Source organism: Stegodyphus dumicola, chromosome X1 (genome assembly GCF_044657685.1).
Source record: "Stegodyphus dumicola isolate Sdum_Otavi_A_Nest chromosome X1, ASM4465768v1".
Classification (NCBI taxonomy): domain Eukaryota; kingdom Metazoa; phylum Arthropoda; class Arachnida; order Araneae; family Eresidae; genus Stegodyphus; species Stegodyphus dumicola.
Window position 1 is genome coordinate 114,226,463 of NC_140780.1, and position 22,382 is coordinate 114,248,844.

Below are 22,382 nucleotides of genomic sequence, written 5' to 3' on the forward strand. Positions count from 1 at the left end.
TAAGATCAAGTTGGGATTAACGGTTCTCTCAATTAGCAATCAAGCCAGTCATCTACAGTACGGCTAGACTCATTTAAACCGTTTGCGATGAATTCTCTTTTCTGTAATGAAACTCAGTCTTCTTCGGAAGCGATGATGTTGCTCTGAAAAGAGAAACGACAGTTGCCGAATGAAAATTTAGCTGTAGTTTAAATGACAACATTTCTTGGCTTCACTTCCTGCTATGAATATTTTTGTTTTCGACAGTAAAGAGCTGTACTTTTGAATCTTAAATTCTTTATTTTTGTAACCGCATTCGTTTTCTAAAGTTCTATCCCCTTTCCTAATGTGTATTATTCCGGCATTCAACTGAAGTCGCAGAATTTATGTTAATTAACACGTTTCTTATGGTTTGGATCTATACTGTCACTTCTCCTTTTCGTTAGCTCTTGCCAGGGTGCATATAAGTTAAAGATATTTAAGTCGGAGTTGTTGAAGTATCAAATAGTTAGCTTTTGGCGGCGACGCTCGCCATTGTACTCTTCTCTTACGCAGCTGTGCTACGCTAATTATCCGGCATTAATCATTTTAGCTAGCCGAAGTTAAATCGCGCACATAAAATTTGAGCCAGCCTTTAGTTATTCCCTTTGGTTTGTAGTCTTCTGCAGTTAATCCATTTAAATTTTAATGTTTAACTTTCTGTTAGCTGATATCCCGCAAGTGGCAGAGAGTTAATTTTATAAGCACAGGTCGTGCATTTGTTCAGTTTAAAGCATTTAAATAAAATGTTATTTCAACTTTCTAAGGACTATGTTATACCTTCACAAACGGAGCGATAACTCGCTTGTCTCTCTAAGTAGGGTTTAGGGACTTTTAAGATAATTTGCAAAGAAAGTATCCTACTAAGTATAATATAACCTTTATTTAGTTGATAATAATAGTCTTTCGAATTTTCATTTTCTTTACGTTTTTGCATTTCCAGCTCAACTTAATATCAGTTCAAGATTCACATTTTTCCTATTTAATTTTGAGTATTTTTATTTGAACTGTCATCCTTTATCAGCTACTGAAGTAGAAAGTACATTATCATTCTAACTTGAATCAGCTCTTAATCTCATTTATTACACCTTTAATTTGTTGGAAATTTATTTTTAATAAAATATATAAACAAAGGGGTATTTTCCCCTTTGCTTTCTTGTAGGGTCGTCTGTGATTTTTGGTTTCACCGATATATGAACAACGTACAAGGGTGAAAACTAAATGGAAACGTTATATAGTTTCCCACGGCCGGATGTTAAAACCCATCTTTGAATATATTTTGAAGTTCACCTTCGTTGCTATATTGTGAAGAGATTGTACACATTACATTGATTGCTAGTATCAAGGCGCCGCCTAGCAAGTATAGTGTCTGTGCGGCAACGAGCTCTCAAAATATAATGCTAGCAAAAGTTCTCTAAAGAGACTGGTGGTAGAATAAAAGGGGTTGTGAGACCTTCGGATCGATTTTAAGGTGTTCTTCCTCAAAACTGGGGTGGAACTGTATATTTAGTACTGCAAGACTATGCCTAGACTATACAACCTAGACTATGCAAGACTATACAACCAGTAGTGAATTTCTACTGCTCCGCTCACTTCTACCTGTTCTTATACCTGCAAGTATGAATGCCATCATGTATGAAATGGCTATATTGTTGTCTTTAATTTCACCCGAGAAAACGTTATTTTTTATCTGATTTTGATAGGTGGCCCGTTTTGACTAACGTACTGTAGCGTAAGAGTGTACTGCTAAATAATTTTAATGTAAAAGGGCATTAATCGATATGCCTAGTTGCCAACTTCCCGGTTCCTAATTTTTGGAAGATGTTGCTTTTAAGAAATGTTAATTTCTAGGAAAATGTTTCTCAGTAATAAATGAAATTCATTGAATTAATGAAAATTAAATTGTATAATTTTCAATTCTCCATCCTTAGTGATTTTCGGCATATTTTTTCGTATTAAATTTTATTTGATCTGAAATGTTGTAATTTTTTGTAAAACTTTTTATGGTGATTCAATCAGTTAATATTTATATCTAATTTTGTTTTAGATCAACATGTAGTACATTACTAAATTTATCACACAATAGTATGTACATTAATTATTAATTTCATTTTTATCGTATTTAAAATTATTTTGATTAGTAATAGCTTACATTCACTACTTGGGATCCAAAGTGCACGAAAATTATGATAAAATGAGATCAGCCAAATAACATCAACTTTGTAATAACTAATTAAATATTAATCCGCTTTACAACACAATCATATTATAAATAGTTCAATAACCTAAATCATGCATTATAAAATTAATTGAAGTCAGTTTGGATTTCTTCTGAAATAGCATAACAGCGCAGTGCGAAAACCTCACGGAAACTCCGGTTTTCATGCGAAGATTAGCAGATATGGATATGGAATAGGAGAAATATTTAGAACTGGGATAAACCAATTCTTACTGGTAGTGGTTCCTCAAACTAGAGTTTGATAAAGATTGAATATGCTTTGATTGCGAATTATTCTAATTTTCTCCTATGTTCCGCTAACTTTTCTAACAAGCTGTTTTATGGATGATGAATTTTTTTTTTTCCCTCTTCGCCGACTGGTCAATCCGCTTGGGAAAGGTTGAACGGCAAAACTAAAAAACTGTACTCTGCTAATTAGCATCTGAATTACAGTTGACTTCTCGTTATCTCCACTGATGAATGATGATATCTCACCGTAGTAGCTCCAGTAGAGCTGTAATTTGTTAAATATATGCTTCCTTAAATATCATTATCGGAGTTCAGAGAATTAATAATTCAATATTTATGGCCAGTTTAGAACACATTTGATCTTCAGATCTCAACTTTGGTAACCTTTCCACGTTGATTTTATTTTTATGCAAATTTTCTCAAGGGTGTATGTCATAAAGATTCCTTCAATGTAGGTTACAAAGTTATAGCTAACCATTGTTATTTAGGATCTCCCTGACTGGAATCTTTTATTTCCTCAGTCTGTACTGAATTGGCGATCGTCTATAAGGCATAAATATGTTTAACGCTGATTCGAAATTTAAACAGAGGTTCTCCGCCAAGTTCATCTTTTCGGTTATGTTATTAAATAAGGGTTATGTTATTAAATAAGGGAGGGAGGATCTTAACAAGTCACTGCTTTCTATCTGCTAACTTTCTAGAGCTTCTAAATTGTAACTATTTTATAGTGCTTGTGACGATCGTTGTTAAAATGTGAAAGAAACCATACATGCATACGCATAGTCCAGATGGGGTCAAAACGTTAAATTCAATTACTATTACAAAGACTGACAATTATATAATGTTAACTGAAAATAAAATGTCAAATAATTGTGCCTTAAATGCACTTCATTTCACCAGTGTGTTATTATCACAGGAACTTTTCGAAAAGTGCAGATTCTGTGTGGGTTATCTAGCACTTATATTTTTGAGAATTTGCAGGAAGCTTAACAGCAATTTTAATTCCAAAATATGCAGGGGCAGATTCTTCAGTTTATTTAGTAATTAAATAAATTATGACACGTGTGTACTAGTGATATTGTTCATTTGGCGTATAAACCCACCAGTGGTGGAGTTGATAAGACCATAGAATACAAATAATTCGGTCCGGTTTCGAATCCCGGCTAAGCTGCATGAGCGTTTTCGTGGTTTTTCCTATGTGTAGCATAAATGCAAGCTAGTTCTCGTAAAAGGTTATCCACGAAGTCATCCTTCCCTTTAATTGATTTAGTTCCTGGTATGATTTAGCATAATCAAACAACCTAATCTATTGAATCAGCTTCGAAGCATCAATTATGTTAAAATTTTATTGAGTTTTGTGATTTAGGTATTGAACGCAGGACTGTGCCATATTGAAGGGTAATCTTCACTGCTTCTTCGTTATTCTATACTCTGAGATTTTTTTGGCTGATATTTAGTTGCATATTTCTTTGTTTCAGATAATCTTATTGAACCAGTGCCACAAATTTCTGATGATCCACAGCCAAAGGAGATCAGCCCGCGCCAAACTGCACCGTCGCCGTAAGTTCGAACATTTATACGTTTATTTACTTATATAACAAAAACTTACGATTTTCGAGCGTAAGAAAGATATATTTCTTGATAAAATCCTACAAAGAATATCCTTCTGAAATCTATATCCTGTTTAAAGTATTTACGTACAAAAATATATAAAATATAAGGTCTTTAATTGCTTAATTATTTTTTCTCTTTTCTTTCAATAATGAAAGAAGATGTGCTTGAAATCTACATTAATAGACATAAAATAGAAATCTTCTAAGCTAATATTAAATATATGAGAATAATAAATAAAATGTTGAAATAATTCTACTACTTATAGTAGCTGATTGTCCTCTATTGTGTGTTGTATCTCTTTCTCTCTTTTTTCTAACAACATACGTTTACATGCATATATAGCATAAAACTAAATAAGCTTGCAATTTTATTGGCAGGTATTTAAGCTTCTTACTTTTCAAATTTCTTCTATAGACCTGGAATTAAGGTTTTTGAAATGTTTTTCCTCGTCAGGTTTTGGTCTCCTTCTCTTCAAGCTGTGTTACGCGAATTGCGAATCCAAGAATGACTTTTATCGAGAGTGATTTGTTTTTTGTAGCATAATGGTTAATTCACTTTACTGCTGTCTTTTTAATTAAAAAGAAATATCGCATAACCAATAAAAAATATGCCTGTTTCTTAACCTGTCTTGCCTTTCCATTTTTCAAAATTTGTTTTTGAGCTGTGTTTGTTTCAGTAAAATGGCGGCGAAGATAATTTGAAATAAAGATATGTAATTTGATGTTTTATAGAAATCATATTAATATTCTACATAAAAGCAATTAGAGGAAGGCTCTAAGAAACTCCATCGGTATGGGGTGTTTCGTTCTATAAAAAAAAATGGTACCACCTTTCTAGTACTTCAGAATTGAAGGCAAAACTTTTAAAAGCGTCAGGCAAATGTTTTGGCACTCTGTTCTCCGATAATAAGCTTTCAAAAGTTGATTTCACAACAGAAGCAATTCTAAATAAATATATTTTCTTGATAAGGATATTTATTAGGTTTTTCCTCCAAACTTGCTCGTCAATCCTTTATAGAGATAAGATTAAATTAACTGATGCGCTTTCGGGTAAAAAGGAAAGAGAAAAAAAATATATATATATATATATATTGCGAAATGTTTTTTAAATGACGTAGCAATTTATTTTTAAGGTTATTTTCTTTGCAGAGACAAGCAGAGTTTAGTGTAATCAGAATGTTGAATTCTAAGGGAAAACTGCACACTAATGTGTTTCCATTCCAGTACGTGTTAAATTAAATAATAAATTCTAAGGATGAAGTATTTTTTCGAATATAGTTGATCGAAATATTTTCACTACTTTTCAGAAATAAATCAGGTTGCTTCTCTGAAAAGTGATTATCTAGATTTAAGCTCTGTTAGCAGTTTCTTTTATAACATGTTAACTTAAGCATAATTTTTCATATGTGAATGAACAAAACTATCTTTAGTCGGATTAGCTTTATTATACATTAAGAGAATAACAGGTGAGCAATATTTTAAAGTTTCAATGATGCTTTCTGCGAAACCATGCCATAGATTGTTACTTTCGTTGGTTCCCGTAATTACTTCCTGATGCCCGTTAAATCTGTTACAAATAGTTTAATTCTTTTATACAAAGTACGCATGAAACAGAGATGTTAATTCTCTAGAATGACTACTAGATGCTATTAATTTGCCCTTTGTTTGATCGCTGGTGACTGAATAGGTTGGCTACATGGGATTGTAGATTTTCCCACGTGTAGTTTGCACATGATCCAATTTTCTTATAAAGGCATAACATGAGTATGGAGAGTACGATATAACGTTATCCAGAACATAAAATGTGTGTATGCTCCCATGTCAGAATTTTCAAACTGGAACAAAATTCTGCCCTTTTCATTTGAAATTAATGCCAAGCTAAAACTATTGCCTTAATGCTAATTTTTTCTCATTAGCATGTGTACCCTTATATATAAAGATTCCAAGATACGAGTATTCTAATATTTTTCATCTTTCTCCATATTTGTAAGTTAAAATGTTACTGAATAACACAAACAAAATAGCGCTAACTGAATCCGAAGATAGAAAGTAATATCTGGCTGCTTTTATGAAGTCACTAACACTTTTTCATTTGATGTGTATTTTGAGCAAATTTTTTGTCTGTAAACTTTGGTTAAATTTATTTATTTATTACTTTTTTTTAATTAAAAGACCCTCAGATTTGAAATACCCATCAGGTGACATTGTACCATGATATCCTGAATTACGTATGTACCTCATGTTTTGGGTCTTCTATAGATAAAGTGCTGCCCAGCGAGCAAAATTGTTATTAAAATATTTGCATAATAAAATTCCCAAGGTCGTTAAGTGGTCGTTAAGTGTATGCACTTCTATGTTCATTTCTTAACTATACATTGGAAACTCGATAAAATATTATTATTTAAAAGTTTATTTTTGGCTCACTTACATGTATTTAAAATTCGTGTCAACTGTTTGTGTGCTTATTACTGATACTTTACGATAGTTTGTTTTTGTTTGTGTAACGCAAGTAAGTCTTTCTTGAAATATAAAGTTAATCATGACTTCATTTATTTGTGAATGTCTGAGGTTGGTCTTGAATATCCATAACTGGCACATACTTTTGGTAAGTAGTACTCCTTTTCAGGTGGTGTGTGCCGAAGAAGTTAGAGCCTATAATTATAAATCAGGAGCCTCCTAAGGTGGAGAACCCCATAGTTGAGAAAGAAGCTGTTGCCCCTCCTCCTCCACCAGCTCCTATTGCTGCCGTTGATGATTCTTCGATGTAAGTAATCTAGTGCATTTTTGGACAAAGTAAACTGTGTAATTTAGCAGTAGAATGCCAAAGTATTACATTGTAACTTTCTACCTTTTATGTAGTCTTATTTTTGTTTTCTGATTTGAATGAAATTACACTACCCTACATTGAAAATGCAACACCAAGAAGGAGTGGCCAGAAAGTGATGAAACTCGCCAAAAAGATAGAGACAGCAACGAACATTAACTGTTCTTTATTTCGAAATGATATGCTTCATACCGAGCGAAAGCAGAGTAGACTAAGTAGGTTGTAGGATCACATTCGACGGCGATGCGCGAAGCAACACGTCTAAGTACAGAGTCAATGAGACTACGGATGGTGTCCTGAGGAAAAGGATCTCCATACCTTGTCAACCATTTGGCCCGGTTCGTCTTCTGAACGCGGCAATGGCAGAGTCTGTAAAAGGCGTCCAATCATATGCCAAATGTGTTCAATTGGTGAGATATTAGGAGACAACGGAAGCCAGTGAAACATCTGTACACCTTTATAGGGCACGTTGTCTGATGCGAGCAGTGTGTGGTTGGACGTTATCCTGCTGATAAAGGGCACTGGATACTCCTTGAATATAGGAGAGTGTCACCTGCCGCAGCACATCATATACGTATCGTTAGACCATGATAGTGTTCTGAATACGAACTAAAGGTGACCTGAAGTTGTACGCAATTGCGCCCTACGCGATGATGCCACGTTATCGCGCGGTGGGGCGTTTCACAGTTGCTGCTGTATTGAACCTGTCTCCACATCGGCGCCAGGCTCGTACGCGGCTAATATGATTGGAGAAACAGAAGCGTGACTCTTGTTCAATTAGGCTTCAAAATCTTCCCTTATTAGATGAACCCCTCTTTTGATGTAATTATTCTATCTCTGATGATGTGGAGTTAAAGGCCTAGCCTAGCGCACTCCGTAAATTAACTTCCTTGATCCTTGATTCTGAGAACACGTCCCTCTGCTAGTCCTTCGTCCACATCGCTCGAGGCCAGCACCATTGCAGAAGGTGGAGGTCTATGATGTGGGGTCAATAGCAGTCTTCTTAACGGACGCCACGAGTGCAGGCCACTAACCACCAAATGACGGCAAATGGTTTTGGTCGATATGGGAACATCCAGGGTGTCTTGAGCATGCTGCAGAATGGACGTAGAAGTGGCTTGCGGGTGCGTCACCGCTTGTCAGCGGATGCATCAATTCACGCGCGCTGACGTAACTCTGACTGCACCAGTGCCCTTAGAACTTGCCACATTTCCTTGTTCCAACCATCGTCGCCACAGCCAGTGCTCTGTGGACGCATCCAGGTGTGTGTCAGCTAAGATTTTCCGTATGGACCAAACTGTCCTTCTCAGTAGGATCACAATGCCCCTCGTAAAATCGTCTGTCTGCTGGAACTGCCTCCGTTGACGACGGCCTTGCAATGTCTGCTATTACAGGCGTCTTTAGAAACAAGAACAAATTATCTAGGATGATTTTCCTCGTAGAAATAGCAGCACGAAAATTGAACATTTTTGCATGTTCCTTCCCTTATATCTTCTTCAACCAGCGCTGGAGAGCTACGCATTTCACATCATTCGTATAACTAGGTGACGTAAGTCTACCCTGAAATTTGCATAATTTTCGGGCCATCCTTCTTTGTGTTGCACAATGTCGGGTAGAGTATATGCTGAAGAATGTTGTTCATTCGTTGTCATTCCAATCAGTATGCTATGTATGCTGTTTCAAGTCAAATTTTATTTTTATCGAAAAGTCAGGCTTACAATGCAGAAATGTACTTTCATTAAAACTTTCAGTAGGCTGTTAAAAGTATATTTATATTCCTCCAAAAATTATCTATTTTGTATAGATTACATTTTTCCATACACCTCATAATTCATGTACAATTTTACCTGTGGATCAGCATGAATTTAATTACATGTAGAATTTTGCACTATAGTAATTCCAGTTTCGAATGCTTGCATATGTGAGAAATTGAAATACAAAAGTAATTTCTTTATCTTGAATTTTACTGAAAACCTGCTATTTATAACTGATATATAAATATCATGAATGTAGAGCAGCTCATTTTCAATCCTAAAAATGTCTAGTTTGTTTTTACACAGTTAAAACTGCTGTAATAGTTTTGATGCTTGATATTGCATTGTAGCCGTATGAGAATAATTTTAAATGAAAATTTGTTACTTCTCTTCATTTTGTGTAATTTTAAGCGTTTGAATCTTGCTAAAGACCAACTGATGTTGACTTTTACTAAAATCTTCCGATAGAGACAAAACTTTCAAGAATAAATCAATCGCGAGGGATTTGAAAAGCTTTTTTTGAAATAATTATTGCAGATTATGTATTATTTTCTCACTACGCACTTGGAAACGGAGAATGGAAAAGTGTGTTTCTACGAAATAGTTGACATTACATAACTGCTAATAAATCATACTGATACATCTAAAGATGATATCTTAAAATTTAAAATAATTGCTGCCTAATTAGCAGCATTGTTTGAATTAAAGGATAAAGCATGCATAAATTTAAAAACACGCTTTGAAAGAATAGTTAGTTAAATGCAGCTAATGTTTTATTCAAATTTTCAGGAAAAGAATGAGGAGAATTTTTCATCATCTGAAATAGCCTCTATATGCATTTTCATTTGACCTTAATCTGCTTCAGGACAAAATCTTTATCTTAATCCCCCCATTGCACTTTAGAACATTGGTAATTAAAATTTCATATATAGGTGTGCACTTTAATTCTCATCTTAATGCACAAAATTGGTTATTTTCATTGTAGAATTTATGATTTTTGAGCTTTGTATGTAAAGCATAAGCAGACTTTGTTTTAATGAATACATCGACAGAAAGTAGACTTAAAAAAAGTGTGTGCTTTAGCATTCTACTATAAGAAGACTATATTTTAGTAAACATTTAATAATTATATATAACATAACCTGAAAATTACTGAAATGCTCATCTCAAATTCTTGGAGAAATGATTTCTATGTCTGCTTAAATTTCGGTAAGTAACTTTGCCTTGTAAAATATTTGCATGAAATAAATTGCATCAGTCATTAAAAATGGATGCCACTATTTCTAAACTGAATAACAAACAATAGAACTCAAGGTGTTTATTTATTACTCAGAAGTTGTGTTGCAAGTAAAGGTAGGTTTCAAAAGACTGACGAGACTGTAAATTCTTTCTTTTATTCTCAAAGGATAATAAAAGTGTGAATTCCATTTATTTTTTTTTCTTCTTCTTTGTGCAAATAGCTGAATGAGATTAATTTATAACCAGTTTTAAGTTGTTTTACCAATTTATGTACTTGATTTCATATTTGTTTAGTTTCTGTCTCAATGATCTAAATGATTGTGAAGTCTTATTCTTAAAATCCAATAACCAAGTAAATTTAGTAGCCCTATATGTTAGTCTTATAGGATATTTGTAAGGCTTAATGTTTAAAGTATTAATAAAATGATTCGGTATTAATTTTTCTCCGCATTCCTCAAAGTAATTTTCTCAAGTTAAGTAAAATTTTAATTGGAATTTTACTAGTAAGCATTAAATACGCTGCATGTGCATTATAGCTTCTTAAATTATACTTTCATTTTAAACATACAGGTAGTATTTGAAAAATGTGGGAAAATATAAAAGATGCTCACTGTTAGATTAAAGATTAATTCAATTTATATTTTATAGATTATGCACCATTAAGGTCTAACTCATGTATGCATATAAATTTACAAAATGATTTTTAAATGTTCTCTCTATATCTGATGATGATTGAAATCGCTTAAAACTGATTGTACGTTTTCTTTAAATCGCGTTTTCTTGGTGCATTTGATATTTCCTAGTCTAGTAATTTTGTTTGCATGTGATGTGAATAGTTCGCTTAGAAATTATAAATTAAACTTATGAGTTTTCTCTACTTTTTGGTTTCTATATCGCTAATTTTAAATAAATAGCAAGAGTAAAACGAACGAAAAAGCCATGAGAAGGACGTTTGGAAGCTTTAAAACTTTTATTTTAGAGAGACTTTGTTCCTGTTACTATCTGAAGTGGCAAATGAAAAGTCTGAATATGGAAGAGAAGATCTGGTGTATTGAAGAAGTGGTTTATCATTTGCATTCAGTTGGTAAACAAAGACCTAATATTTGTCAGTGATGAACTTGCAACATTTACGCATGATATTGAGAAACCATGAGCTTTATGAAGCAGAATACCTTTACGTATTCAGGCAATAGTACAGGCATTTATCCTTTGTAGAATTTATAGTTAATAGTAAAAAAAAAGGGGGGGCGTTCCTGAGACAACATATAATTACATACAAAAATACAAACATAAATCAATACAAAAATGTTCCATATCAAAATAATAAATAAACAACAAACAAAAGTGTGTTATGATATTTAGGCTTGTTCGAGTTTATCATGGAGGACCAACAAATCTTATTTGGGAGTATTCTAAATCTGCTTGATATTATTGTATTCATAAAGAATGACAAAAGCATGTACACGAAATGCGTAATAAATTTGTTTTCACTTTCGGAGCCTTATATTTTAAAATACATATAATAATATGCCTTAAATACATATACCTTATATATATATTCAAAGAATGGATTTTCGATGCTTCATTTTGCACTTTAAGATAGGTACAAGATTCCCAGTATAATTTTTGCTGTAAATTACGGGATTATTAACGCTGATTAATTAAAAAAATAAATTTTTGTAACATTGATATGTAGTTCTCTTATTTTACTGGCAAATTAAAAGTCTATAGTATCTATTCGATTTTCGTGCAAATCACGTAAATTTAAGCTTTACAGAAATTCGATTTTGTGAACAAATTTTACAGCTTAATTTTATTCGTTTAATAAATTTCTTTACATTTGTCTTGGTTTTTGCACGTCGCCGGATTATGATAAAAATATGATTAATTTTTTCTCCTCTGCTTTTAATCAGATAGTTTTCATCCAGTTTTCAAACGTGAGTAGAAGTCAAATCTGTGAAAGACTCTAGTCATCCTTTAAGTAAAAAGGGCAATCAGATGATGTCAGCCGCTAACACATACTACTTATTGCCAGACTTTTCCGTTAAGCACACGCCTCCTTTGCCCTCCTACCATGTATATAATTATGGTTTTCCCAGTGTTTTTCTCTACAAAATTCGGGCGTGGTTAATGAATTCAACCATGACCTCGAAATCGAGAATTGTCTGTCTTTTTTATTAAATAAATTTTTCTGAGACCCGAGACCCAAAAATGTCAAAGCTGAAGAAAGCTTCCATTAATAAACTTGCTGGCTTTCTCACATATAAATTATTTTCAGTGCTGAAAATTCTTCTGCTCACCTTTCTTTACCTGAAATATATCGACGCGTGTCTTTTTTTAACTTCCTGAAGAGCAGACAAAAATTTTCATCCTTTCCGTTTGGTGGTAATATTCATTAGATAACTTTTGCAGCTAGAGCGATTTGGTGGAATGTATTGTTGTTTTGTTTAGAGTAGACTTGTTTTAACACCAATATTCTCAGATCTGTAATTTGCTGCTATTCTAATATATCTCCTTGACCTCCTGTTATCGTGATAATGACTAAGTTGATGGTATCTCGAATAACCTTTTCCCAAAACAGCCTTGCCAGTTTTATTCCCGATTCAAACAGAACCAGAAATATCCCTTGACCATCATTCCCTGTTCAGTTTTAGTTTTCTTACTCCCTTACATAAACGTAAAATAAGTTTATGACCCTCCGTTCGTTATACCCAAATAATCACGCGTTTAATTTAAAATTATTTCTCCAAATTCCGTTCTAAAACGCTAAAGAAACTGCAGTGCAATTTTTTTATATATATATTGAGTAAGCTGGTGCTAAATTTAATTGAATCTATAGTACACATTGATGTACAGAAGTAATGGAATTATAATACTATTTATGATATACTACTTTATGAGCACTTCCAAAAACTGACGAGCATTTTATCATATTTGTCATATTATAATAAAATATCTTATTCAGAGAATGTGGACCAGTGCTATCTCGGATAAAAAAAGAAAACCGTTATCATTTTGGGGGTTAAAAAATTTGTGCCAGTCTATATGTATCATCAGTTTAAACCTCTTTTCATAACTTATTGAGTTCAGTGCTATTTAAGAGTTTTGTAACCGAGCTAAATAATAGGTGATTAATTTTAATCATGGCATAGTATGTATTAATATTTGTTATCTGCATGAAGAGTGTAAATGTAGTGATATTATTTATTAAGAAGTATATAGATTGCTTTTAAATCGTCCAGTTTGCTAAAAGGTATGTCCTGTTATGTCTTTTGTACTTTGTCATAATCGATCAAACAATAAGGGTTAAAATTTGATTAACCCATACAAGGTCCTTCTGTTGCCACCCTAATCGGAATAGTGGTTAGCATTGCGAGCTATGTTATAGTTCGCCCGAGTTCGAACCTCACAGAAGGCTTGAATGTTTGGATTGTGTCTGTGCAGCATGAGGGTATTTAAAATACTGTCGAGCTGAAGGTCCTTTCAAGAGGCTGGTGGCAGAGGAAGATGGTTCGGAAACTCTTTGATCCGTCCCCGCCTCCCAGGTATCCATCAAAATAGGAACGGAGCTTCATTTTCCTCGCACGTATAGTTTGGTCTTTCCCTATGCTGTGTCCTTAGCAACGTTCTTGATGATGAGGCCATTTGGCCATTTTCGACGAATGCATTAAGTTGCAAAAGTGTCCGGCCATTTGAAATCACAAAATTAACCTATATATGAAAACGTATATTTTAGCCTTGCCTATATTGGTGACGTAAAGTGGTTAATGACTCTGACTGCCGTACCAAAGGGCCTGGGTTCGAATCCCGGAGAAGACATGGATGTAATTTGTCCTTCCTTTCATAGGAGGCAACGGTGGCTCACCTGTCAGGTGCTTCCGTAATAACAAGCCCAACTCTTTAGAAGTGGCCAACGCCTATAAAAATTTTGAGCCTTCCATTGATTGAGGAGGGGTGTATCGACGACATTTATTTGGATAGCGGTTTTGGATGGCTAATTTAAATTATTTGACGATTTGTTATAAACAGTTCAACCAGTTATAAAATGAAATGAGTGGTGGAACCGCCTTTCTAGCAATGAAGAATAAAGCATATTTGGAATATTTTAATATGTGTGTGCATGTAAGATAAAAAATATATAAACCAGACTTCTAAGTTTAGTTTCCAATAATCCCTTAACTCTCTACTTTAATTTGGTTATTTCCTCTTTCTACCCTGCTTATAAATTAAACTCTCTAAACTGTGTTATTTCAGAATGAATCCACATCATGTGTTTCTTGCATAACGCTAATGACACAAGGACTTGCGTATTCCTTCAGTCTATGATGATTTAAATTTGGGAAAGAAAAATTATTATCAACCAATAGGGATTAATCTGAACTGGAGGGTGGATTTTTTTAAAAACAGTTTATGTATCTATCAGTAGGAAATTTTAGAAGAGAATGTCTATGTAAAACGGGTAACATGATCTATAATAATGTGAATATACTTTTTAGAAAATGATTTAAACCACTAACAGTTTAAATAGACAAAATTTCAAAAGTTTTGCTTACAAATAGCAGCGATTGCATTAAACCAGATTTATTTTTCTTTCTTTCTCTCTCCTTCCTCCCCCCGCCACTTATTGAATTAACACACTTCACAGTGTTTACAGTAATTTCTAATGTCTTGAACTATTCCTTCTCAGTAGTACTGAACTGATAACAAATACCTTTACACTCGCGTTTGTCTAATGCAGCAGCTGAAATCCCATTCATCTCAACCCCTATAGACATCTTATCGCTGCTTTTATTTTGGATGCTTTCAATCCACTTGAATTCGTAAATAACTGTCAGACTTAATTTAAAAGTGCATCAGTACCGAATGTCTTAAGCCGCGCAGCCAATTATTTCGTCCTAAATTCGATTCCTGGCTGTTGAACAATTTGGTAGCTTTTGTGCTCTGTGCAAGTTTTCGCTGTTTTTCTCCACTTCTCAGTATCATGTCTTACAGTATTACTAAATTACGTCTTGTGAGATTTAATGAACTCTTTTTTTAATGCATCTTGTTTAGTAATTTGATCGAGACAAAAACATGTCTGAGGGTTGTCTGCTTAGTTTTTCGATGTGATGTAGCCTTATTATTTTCCATTACTCTTGCAATCTATTTCTATTTCAGTTAGAATAATTGTCCTCTCACATAAGGTTTAAAGAAAGCAGATTTACAAAATTAATTGTGAAGGTTAATTGAAAAAAATTATAACTATTAGAAAAATGGCATATTCTGCTTGTAGAACATGTTTTTCTTTCAGCTATTAAGCTTAGCTTGGTAACTGGATAATTTGTCAGCAGGAAACGATTAAAGCTCTTTTTTGAATATTTTTAAATGTAGAATGCAATTAAACTGTCTTGTGAAATTTTGCTTTCCCCTTTCTTTTTCTTTACCCGAACGCCAAACGCTTACAGTTGCTATGTGCTTGTCTAATTTTTTAAATTCGTATCTGAGCGGAACGAAATCTGTTGATGTTTCCGAAAAGGAAATGAATGAAGCGAGAGCTGATTTCCTAAGTTACCCGTTTCCCAAATCCCCTTTCTCGATGGCGACATGACTTCCCTTCGAGAACTTATTCAGTAAACATCACCATCTGAGAGGAATCCTTGTGATGAAAAGCTACTGTCCATGTGGGCGGGTGTGAGCGAAACTTGGCTAAAGTGGTTTGTCTGTCAGTGTGGCTAATCGATCGCCGCCATTACGTTCGAGGGAATTGCTGTCGTTATCGACGTCACGGTTGCCACTGTCTCCTGTCGCACACAGTGAGGACGTCATCTTTTGCGCGGGAAATGTTATTTGAATTTCCATACTCGGTGAAACTCCGATGCAACAGAGCTTACGTTAAGATTCCAAATCTTCTACATTCGATAATTTAAGTAAAGTTGTATTTGAGCTCCCAGAATAAATTTATTTATATATGTAATAAAGCTCCATATATTCGAACTAATTGGGTCGCAGTCATGTCATATAGCTGATGGAATTATTTTTCTCAAGGCAGAAATAAAAGCATGTATTATTTTTAAAAAGCGATCTTGATGCATGAATCAAATTGCTTTTATTTAATTTTCCAAAAATTTATTGCAACGTTTTAGCAATTTTAATTTCCTGAGAAGTGTTGCTTATTTACTGTACTAATGTAACAGCGGTATTATTCCTTTCCTAGTCTGCCGTTGTAAGTACTCAACATCATAATGTACACATTTATGTATACAAATGTAGTGTGATAATGTTTTAAGCAGAAATTCCAATTTCGAAAACAAGTGCTTTAGTAGCTACTTCTAAGTATGTGTTAGTGTGGGGAGGTCATGAAAGTTTTCCCGAGCTATGTAAAACAGGGTATTATAGACGCAGGAACAATGTTTTTGAACTCTTATTCCTTTTTCTTCTTTAGCCGCAGTTTTGTAGTTTACAATTCTGGGGCATTAGTGAAAGCTGAAAAACCAGGATGTGAATTTGTAACTCTTTTGTTGTGCAAGAAAGGTGGAAGCATTCTTTCATGATATATAGAACGGCCAAGGTTTAGTTTTGACCTCGAATTGTATTCCCTCCTTTTCTTCGAAATCTAGAGATTCACGCGTGAAGTAAGCTAGCGCCATCTCGTGGTATGAAGATAAATTAAATTTCTTCAGCTGTGTAATAGTGTCTCGTGGTGATAAAGAATGTGTGCTGTCGTTTGATCAGAAACGCAGATTCAATAATTTTTACGCTTCTGTATGTAATTTCAAACAGTTCCATTTGCATGGTTAAAAGACGGGAAAGATTAAAAGTAAACGTTAAATCAAAAATAAGTTTGAATAAACACCTGAATTAAAAGCACAATACAATATAGCTATAAATGTTTTAGGAAAAAGAAGGATATATGAATAGTATTCGATAAGCACCGAAACTTTACATGAGAATGTTAATTGTTATTGAACAGAGGGCCTAGAAACGTGCTAGTATTCAATGAAAGTTTGCTTTTAAAGCAAAAATCAAAGATAAGAATTCTTCTTCCTTAAACAGGTAACTGCACCTAAGCAAGGATTTTTTCCTCCAAATTAGCAAAGCAAAATACCATATTCATTAGAATTTGGTTTTCCTAAGGTGTTACTTCTGAAGAAATTTTAGATGATTTAGAGTTATTTATTAAATAATATTTGCAGACTTCGTTGCTGCAAGCTTTATTTCCATATAGACACAAAGAAATGTCTCCATGAAATGAAAGCTCATAACGAGAAAATTCAAGTCACCTAACCTCTCCCGCAGGGAGTTGTAAATTTTGAAGGCTTTTGCTTAACTTTTGAGTGAATGCTCGCTGAAATGAAGATACTTAGAGTGCATGCATTTAGGTTTTAATAATTTTCTTAATTAAATCCGTTCATTTTCTATTTTACTTTTCGTTTTATTAGATCTAATGATTTACAAATAAATTAGATTATGCATTCTGTAGACTTTTTGTGACTTTTGGTTCTAACATTTCATTACATTGATTTTTTAATACATTCTTATTTCTTTTTTCCATAGTTAAATACTTGTAATTTAATTCATAAAATTTAATAACAAGCATCCTGTGGCATTCAACAACGTTGTAATCAACATGTCATTTTCCCTTTTATTTCTCAACATGGAGCTGCTTGATCAAAGGGAGTTTTCTCATTTACACTGTACCATACAAAAATTTTATCGTGATGCTGACAAGGAGAGCTTTGGCTACTATTCCCTTGAGCTTGGTATTTTTTATCACTTCTGCGGTTAGTTGTATGGTAATTATTAAATGCCAACCCTTGAACATACATCTGGTCAGCATGAAGCTCGTTTATGAAAGAACGCAAAATACTTTTACATGTGTGTAAGAGATAACATCCCTAAATCCGTTCCGGAAGCGAGTTTGAAAATCAGAATATACACGAGTCACTGTTTTGAAAGTTTCCAAGAAGACAAAAAAAAAAAAAAAAAAACCTACTGACTCAAGCATTTTTTCTGTTTTTGTTCCATTATATACGCACGTCTTTCAAGTTGCTCTGAGGGAAAGATTGTTTCTTTGCACATTGTGTGCTTGTATGAAAATTGGTGATTGGTAAACATGGTGACTCATGTCCGAGTTCACCTGTGACCAGGAAGGACACTATAGGTTCTAACACCAGGCCCTGTATAGAAAAGTATAGTCGAGATATTTATTTCGTTGAATAAATAATAAATGTATATGAGTAGAAGGAAACGTTTTAAATAAATTAACAACGATTTCGCCTTTTCTAATTACTGTTTAGAATCATTAGATTTATGGAAGCAGGAAACGTAATCTATGCTGCCCTCCGGGACTCGGAGCTCCAGACTTTCTAACTGCTAACTGGGCATGATTTCCAATTTCACCACGATGGCTCACTGTAAGGAGGGAGAAAAACTTTACGATGTTGTTATTTATAAATTTAAATAAATGATATTTTTACTCTTGCTTTGCGTTAAGTAAGTTTTTCTGACACAGAAATTTTAAACTTTTCTGTAATGTATTGAAAAACTCTCTAAGTGTTTTATTCTGATTTCCTATTTTCTTTTCTAATTATTCTTGTAAAATAATTTTAAGCATAATAAACTGGAATCCGAAAACGAAGTTGCAGTCTTTACAATAACGAGAAAAGCTTTTCGTTGGACTGAAGAATAAAGAATTAACTTGAAAAATAGAATTAACGACTGATTTTATTCACTGTTAATCCATATTCGCTCCTCTGAGTGTGAGTGTGTGTGGGGGGGGGACAAGTGTTACAGAATGGCACATGCTGTGAAGAAATATTTGCAAATGGAATCAGCGAATGATTTTATTTATTATTAATCAGTATGCATTCATCTTGAATGGAGCGGGGCAAGTCGGAACAGCACATCCTGCTGAAAAATACCATAGAAATGCGAATATTATTTTAAAACAAACTGCTAGCTCACAAGATCTTTTGTGTAAGAAATAATTGTTAATCAAATGAGGACCAGAGTAACAGAGATCACTGTTAGCCTTAAATCATTTAATGCGTTCATTAGATGCAGTTATACAGCAAATACGACAATGTATATTCGTATTGTAGTTGGTAAGATCTGAGGTATATTGATGCCACAGAGTGTTACGGATATGTTTGTCTCTCTTTGCTGTCCCAATAAACTAGCTGTTCTACAAGCAGCATCGCTATTGCAGTAAGTCAGATGAATTATGGAAAGTTAGGAAAAACTATATATTTTGAAATGTATTTAAAATGATCATACTCATAATTTAAGTTTTATATCGAAAAAGTAATTCTATTTTTGATTTTAACTTCTGAACTTTGAGAAGGTAGAGGGAAGGAAAACTGAAAGCCCCAGGGAGCTTTGTTGACCCTGGAAAAGAAGGAGGGTAGTCAAAGCGTTCGTGACCTAAATATAGAGTCTTCTGTGACTGACTATAATGTCCTATCAACGTGTACCTGGAGGACATTCGAAGCATCATTTCTACCTTGTCCAACTCCGACCTTCGTTGTCCTATTGCAAAAATATTGCGACCTGCCGAAAGCGGTTGACCTAATAGTTGGAAAGCAATAAATTACGATGTTTGTCAAACTTGTGAAAGTATTCGCCGTGTTCTTAATCTTTAAACCCACCACCGTGGGTAAAAGCTTAACATTTAATTCTGTGTGAAGAATCTAAAAGAAATCTAAAGGGTTGATAACTTAAATGCGAAGCTGAAGACGTTTAAATTTTCACGTTCTGAAACACTGTTGAATAAATATATAGGAATTTCGTTTTAATTTCCTGCGTGTGAGTAACACATTTTAACTTCATGCATAGTTTTGCAGGACTCGTTTCTTTACAGTTTTTGTGCCTACTTTTGACATATCTCTTTGTAATATGTAAAAGCGCAGGAATAACTATGGCGTGCTAATTAAAATTTGGTATCCGTAAATCTTTAGCTATAGTATGTGTAAAATAATAGTTCATTACCATTGCATCGCAGTACGTAGCGTCTTTTCATGTATTACGCAAATGGGAGGGTGGTGAATTACATTTCGATAAGTTAGATCTTTGAATGAACAGATGCAGAGATACAAAAACCAAAGGCAGTTGACAAGATTATTTATTGTAGAAAAAATTAATTTACAGACCTTCGTTTTTGGGAAAAGCAATAATTCTTTTTAATTTTTCTTACGTAGCTTTCTGTTTAATTTAATAATTAAATTAAAATAGTTGCTTGCGCGAATTAATATTTTTGCAAAAACGTTTGTAAATACTTTGTACTGTAAACTAATTTATGCACATAATCATAATTTATATACATATACTTGTAAGGAATAGCTGTCATTTAATCTGTTTATCGATAAAAATGTGCCCAAGATGAACACAAGGAGCATCTACAGCACATCCGAGAAGCAGGATCGGCGTTAATGCCTAGTGCAATCTATGCTGCTGTTAATTTCTGTTTCCCTAAATACTAAAATCTTGGCGTCCCGGGGCGAGCTCACCAGCTCTGTCGAGAAAGGGGGAGGGAAAACGGGGTTCGAACATGTAGCTCGGAATTCGGAGAACAATCAGGTGACCGCTGACCTATGAAAATTCTCTCCTGCGCGAATAACCCGTTCACACGTTGTTCTATAATAAAAATAGTCCGAAATGCGCATGTGTGTTTGTACTCGTATTTGTGTTACTTGTTGTTTGATATATCATTGTCAATGCAGTTTAACCCTAGTCAGCACATTTTAAAAAACTTTCAAAATATGCTTAAATATTAAACCTAATGCCATTTTTTATGCTTTTCGTGTTTATTATTCTATTATTAGAAAATGTTAATTCAGCTGTAAGCAAAGGACTTATCTTTCATTTATAAAACTGTTTTCATAAATACTTTATAGAGGGATAGAGCTGTTTTGTTTCGTGCATCGTTAGCCCTGCCCTACCCCTCTTTTAAAAGGCATGTCAACCGACTTATCTTGTCCTATGGAGCTTGTAAAAACGCGTGTACTAACAATTCTTCTTTTCACCGAATAACACGTGTTCGTTGGTGACAACTTCGGCAGCAAGGGTTGCTTATGGATTGTTTGCAAGGATTTCTAGAGCAAAAGACGATAACAGCTGCAAATGTGGGGCCACAGGTAAAAATATTTATTTCTATAGAATCCATGTATTATAAAAGTTAATTCGGAATGTTGTAAAACTTAATTTTTGATAAGTTTCTGAGTAAATTTTCGATTGTACTGGGATCGTTATAGTTTTGTTATAACAGTCTTGCGTTGATTAGCAGTCTTAGTTAGAGATTTTGTGATAACTGTGTTTCTGTAGTTATTGTTAGTGATATTCTTAGTTAACTCACCAATTAATAGTTTTTAATGAAATCGTTGTTAGCAGTCTTTTTATATTTGTGTTAGTATATTATTTTGATTTTTCCGATTTTCTGTTTGATTTGGCTGCAAACAGATGAGTGCTGGTGGCTTGTTTGTGAGAGTGCTGTGAAAAAAATTTCCTTGGAAAATAAATTACATATTTTATTTATTATATTTATATATTTTACGTATATTATATACGGATTATATTTATATATTTTACGTAACTTTTTGAAAAATCATTTAAAATTGCATATAAATGTTACTGAAAATTAACAATTTTTAACTGATTATTTAGCTTTTGTATAAAAAAAAAGATAGCTTTACGTTTAATGAATTTTGCAATATACAATATATTTAGAGCTGGATTAACCATTAAGCAATATAAGCACGTTACTGAGATCGATTTAGATCTTTCTCCTCTTTTCATGAAAGACAGATTTTCATCAGAGCACAATGGGATGAAATTATAATTATTGTTATTTTTTTTTAGTAACTGAGGCATTTACTGGCAATAATATCCTTTACTGAGTGAGTTATTTCTTAAATGTAATAATTTATATCTAGTCAGCAGGCTTTGTGCAGGGAAAAGTCTATGATTATATTTATTTTGGTTATTCTGTATATCAGGATGGCTTTTGAAAAGGAAGTTTATTAATATATTGTTATATTTTGTGGTAAATAAATAACATATTTAATAATTTTAACTCTCTAATATTTCATTATAAGATTTAAAAAAATAGCCGCCCAGTCGGTATAGTGGTCAAGGAAACTGACTGTGATGCCGAAGGGCTTGGGTTCGATTCCCGGAGAAGGCATGATTGTAACTGTTCGTCCCTTCATAGAAAAGGCGATGGTGACCCACCTATTAGGTGGCCCCATAATAAAGAGACCACCACATCCTGCCTTGTATAGCTTAATGGACTGGATTACATTTGTAATTGTTCACAATCTGCCATTGGAAAAAAAAAAAAAAAAAATTAAAAAAGCAATTACGAGGGTGCATTTTTTATTAACATATTTCGCATAACATTTTAACTTTTCCCGATATTATTTTGTCGGCAATGGCGCCTTTTTTAAGTCCTGAATTTTGCTTGTGTCTGTTACCTAGCGTCCAAAATTCTTTTT

The 22,382-nt window shown here is 33.6% G+C and overlaps 1 protein-coding gene across 5 annotated transcripts in view; it reads left to right on the top strand.

The window, feature by feature from the left end:
* LOC118198679 (uncharacterized) overlaps positions 1-22,382 on the top strand; it is a 358,828-nt gene that overhangs the window by 202,834 nt on the left and 133,612 nt on the right. For 4 of the 5 annotated variants that reach the window (XM_035370443.2, XM_035370419.2, XM_035370428.2 and 1 more), the window contains 2 exons: positions 3,964-4,045; positions 6,725-6,862. In XM_035370443.2, the coding sequence (XP_035226334.2) occupies positions 3,964-4,045; positions 6,725-6,862 (220 nt within the window). The remainder of the gene's footprint in view (positions 1-3,963; positions 4,046-6,724; positions 6,863-22,382) is intronic. The other variant, XM_035370449.2, reaches the window with a different exon arrangement.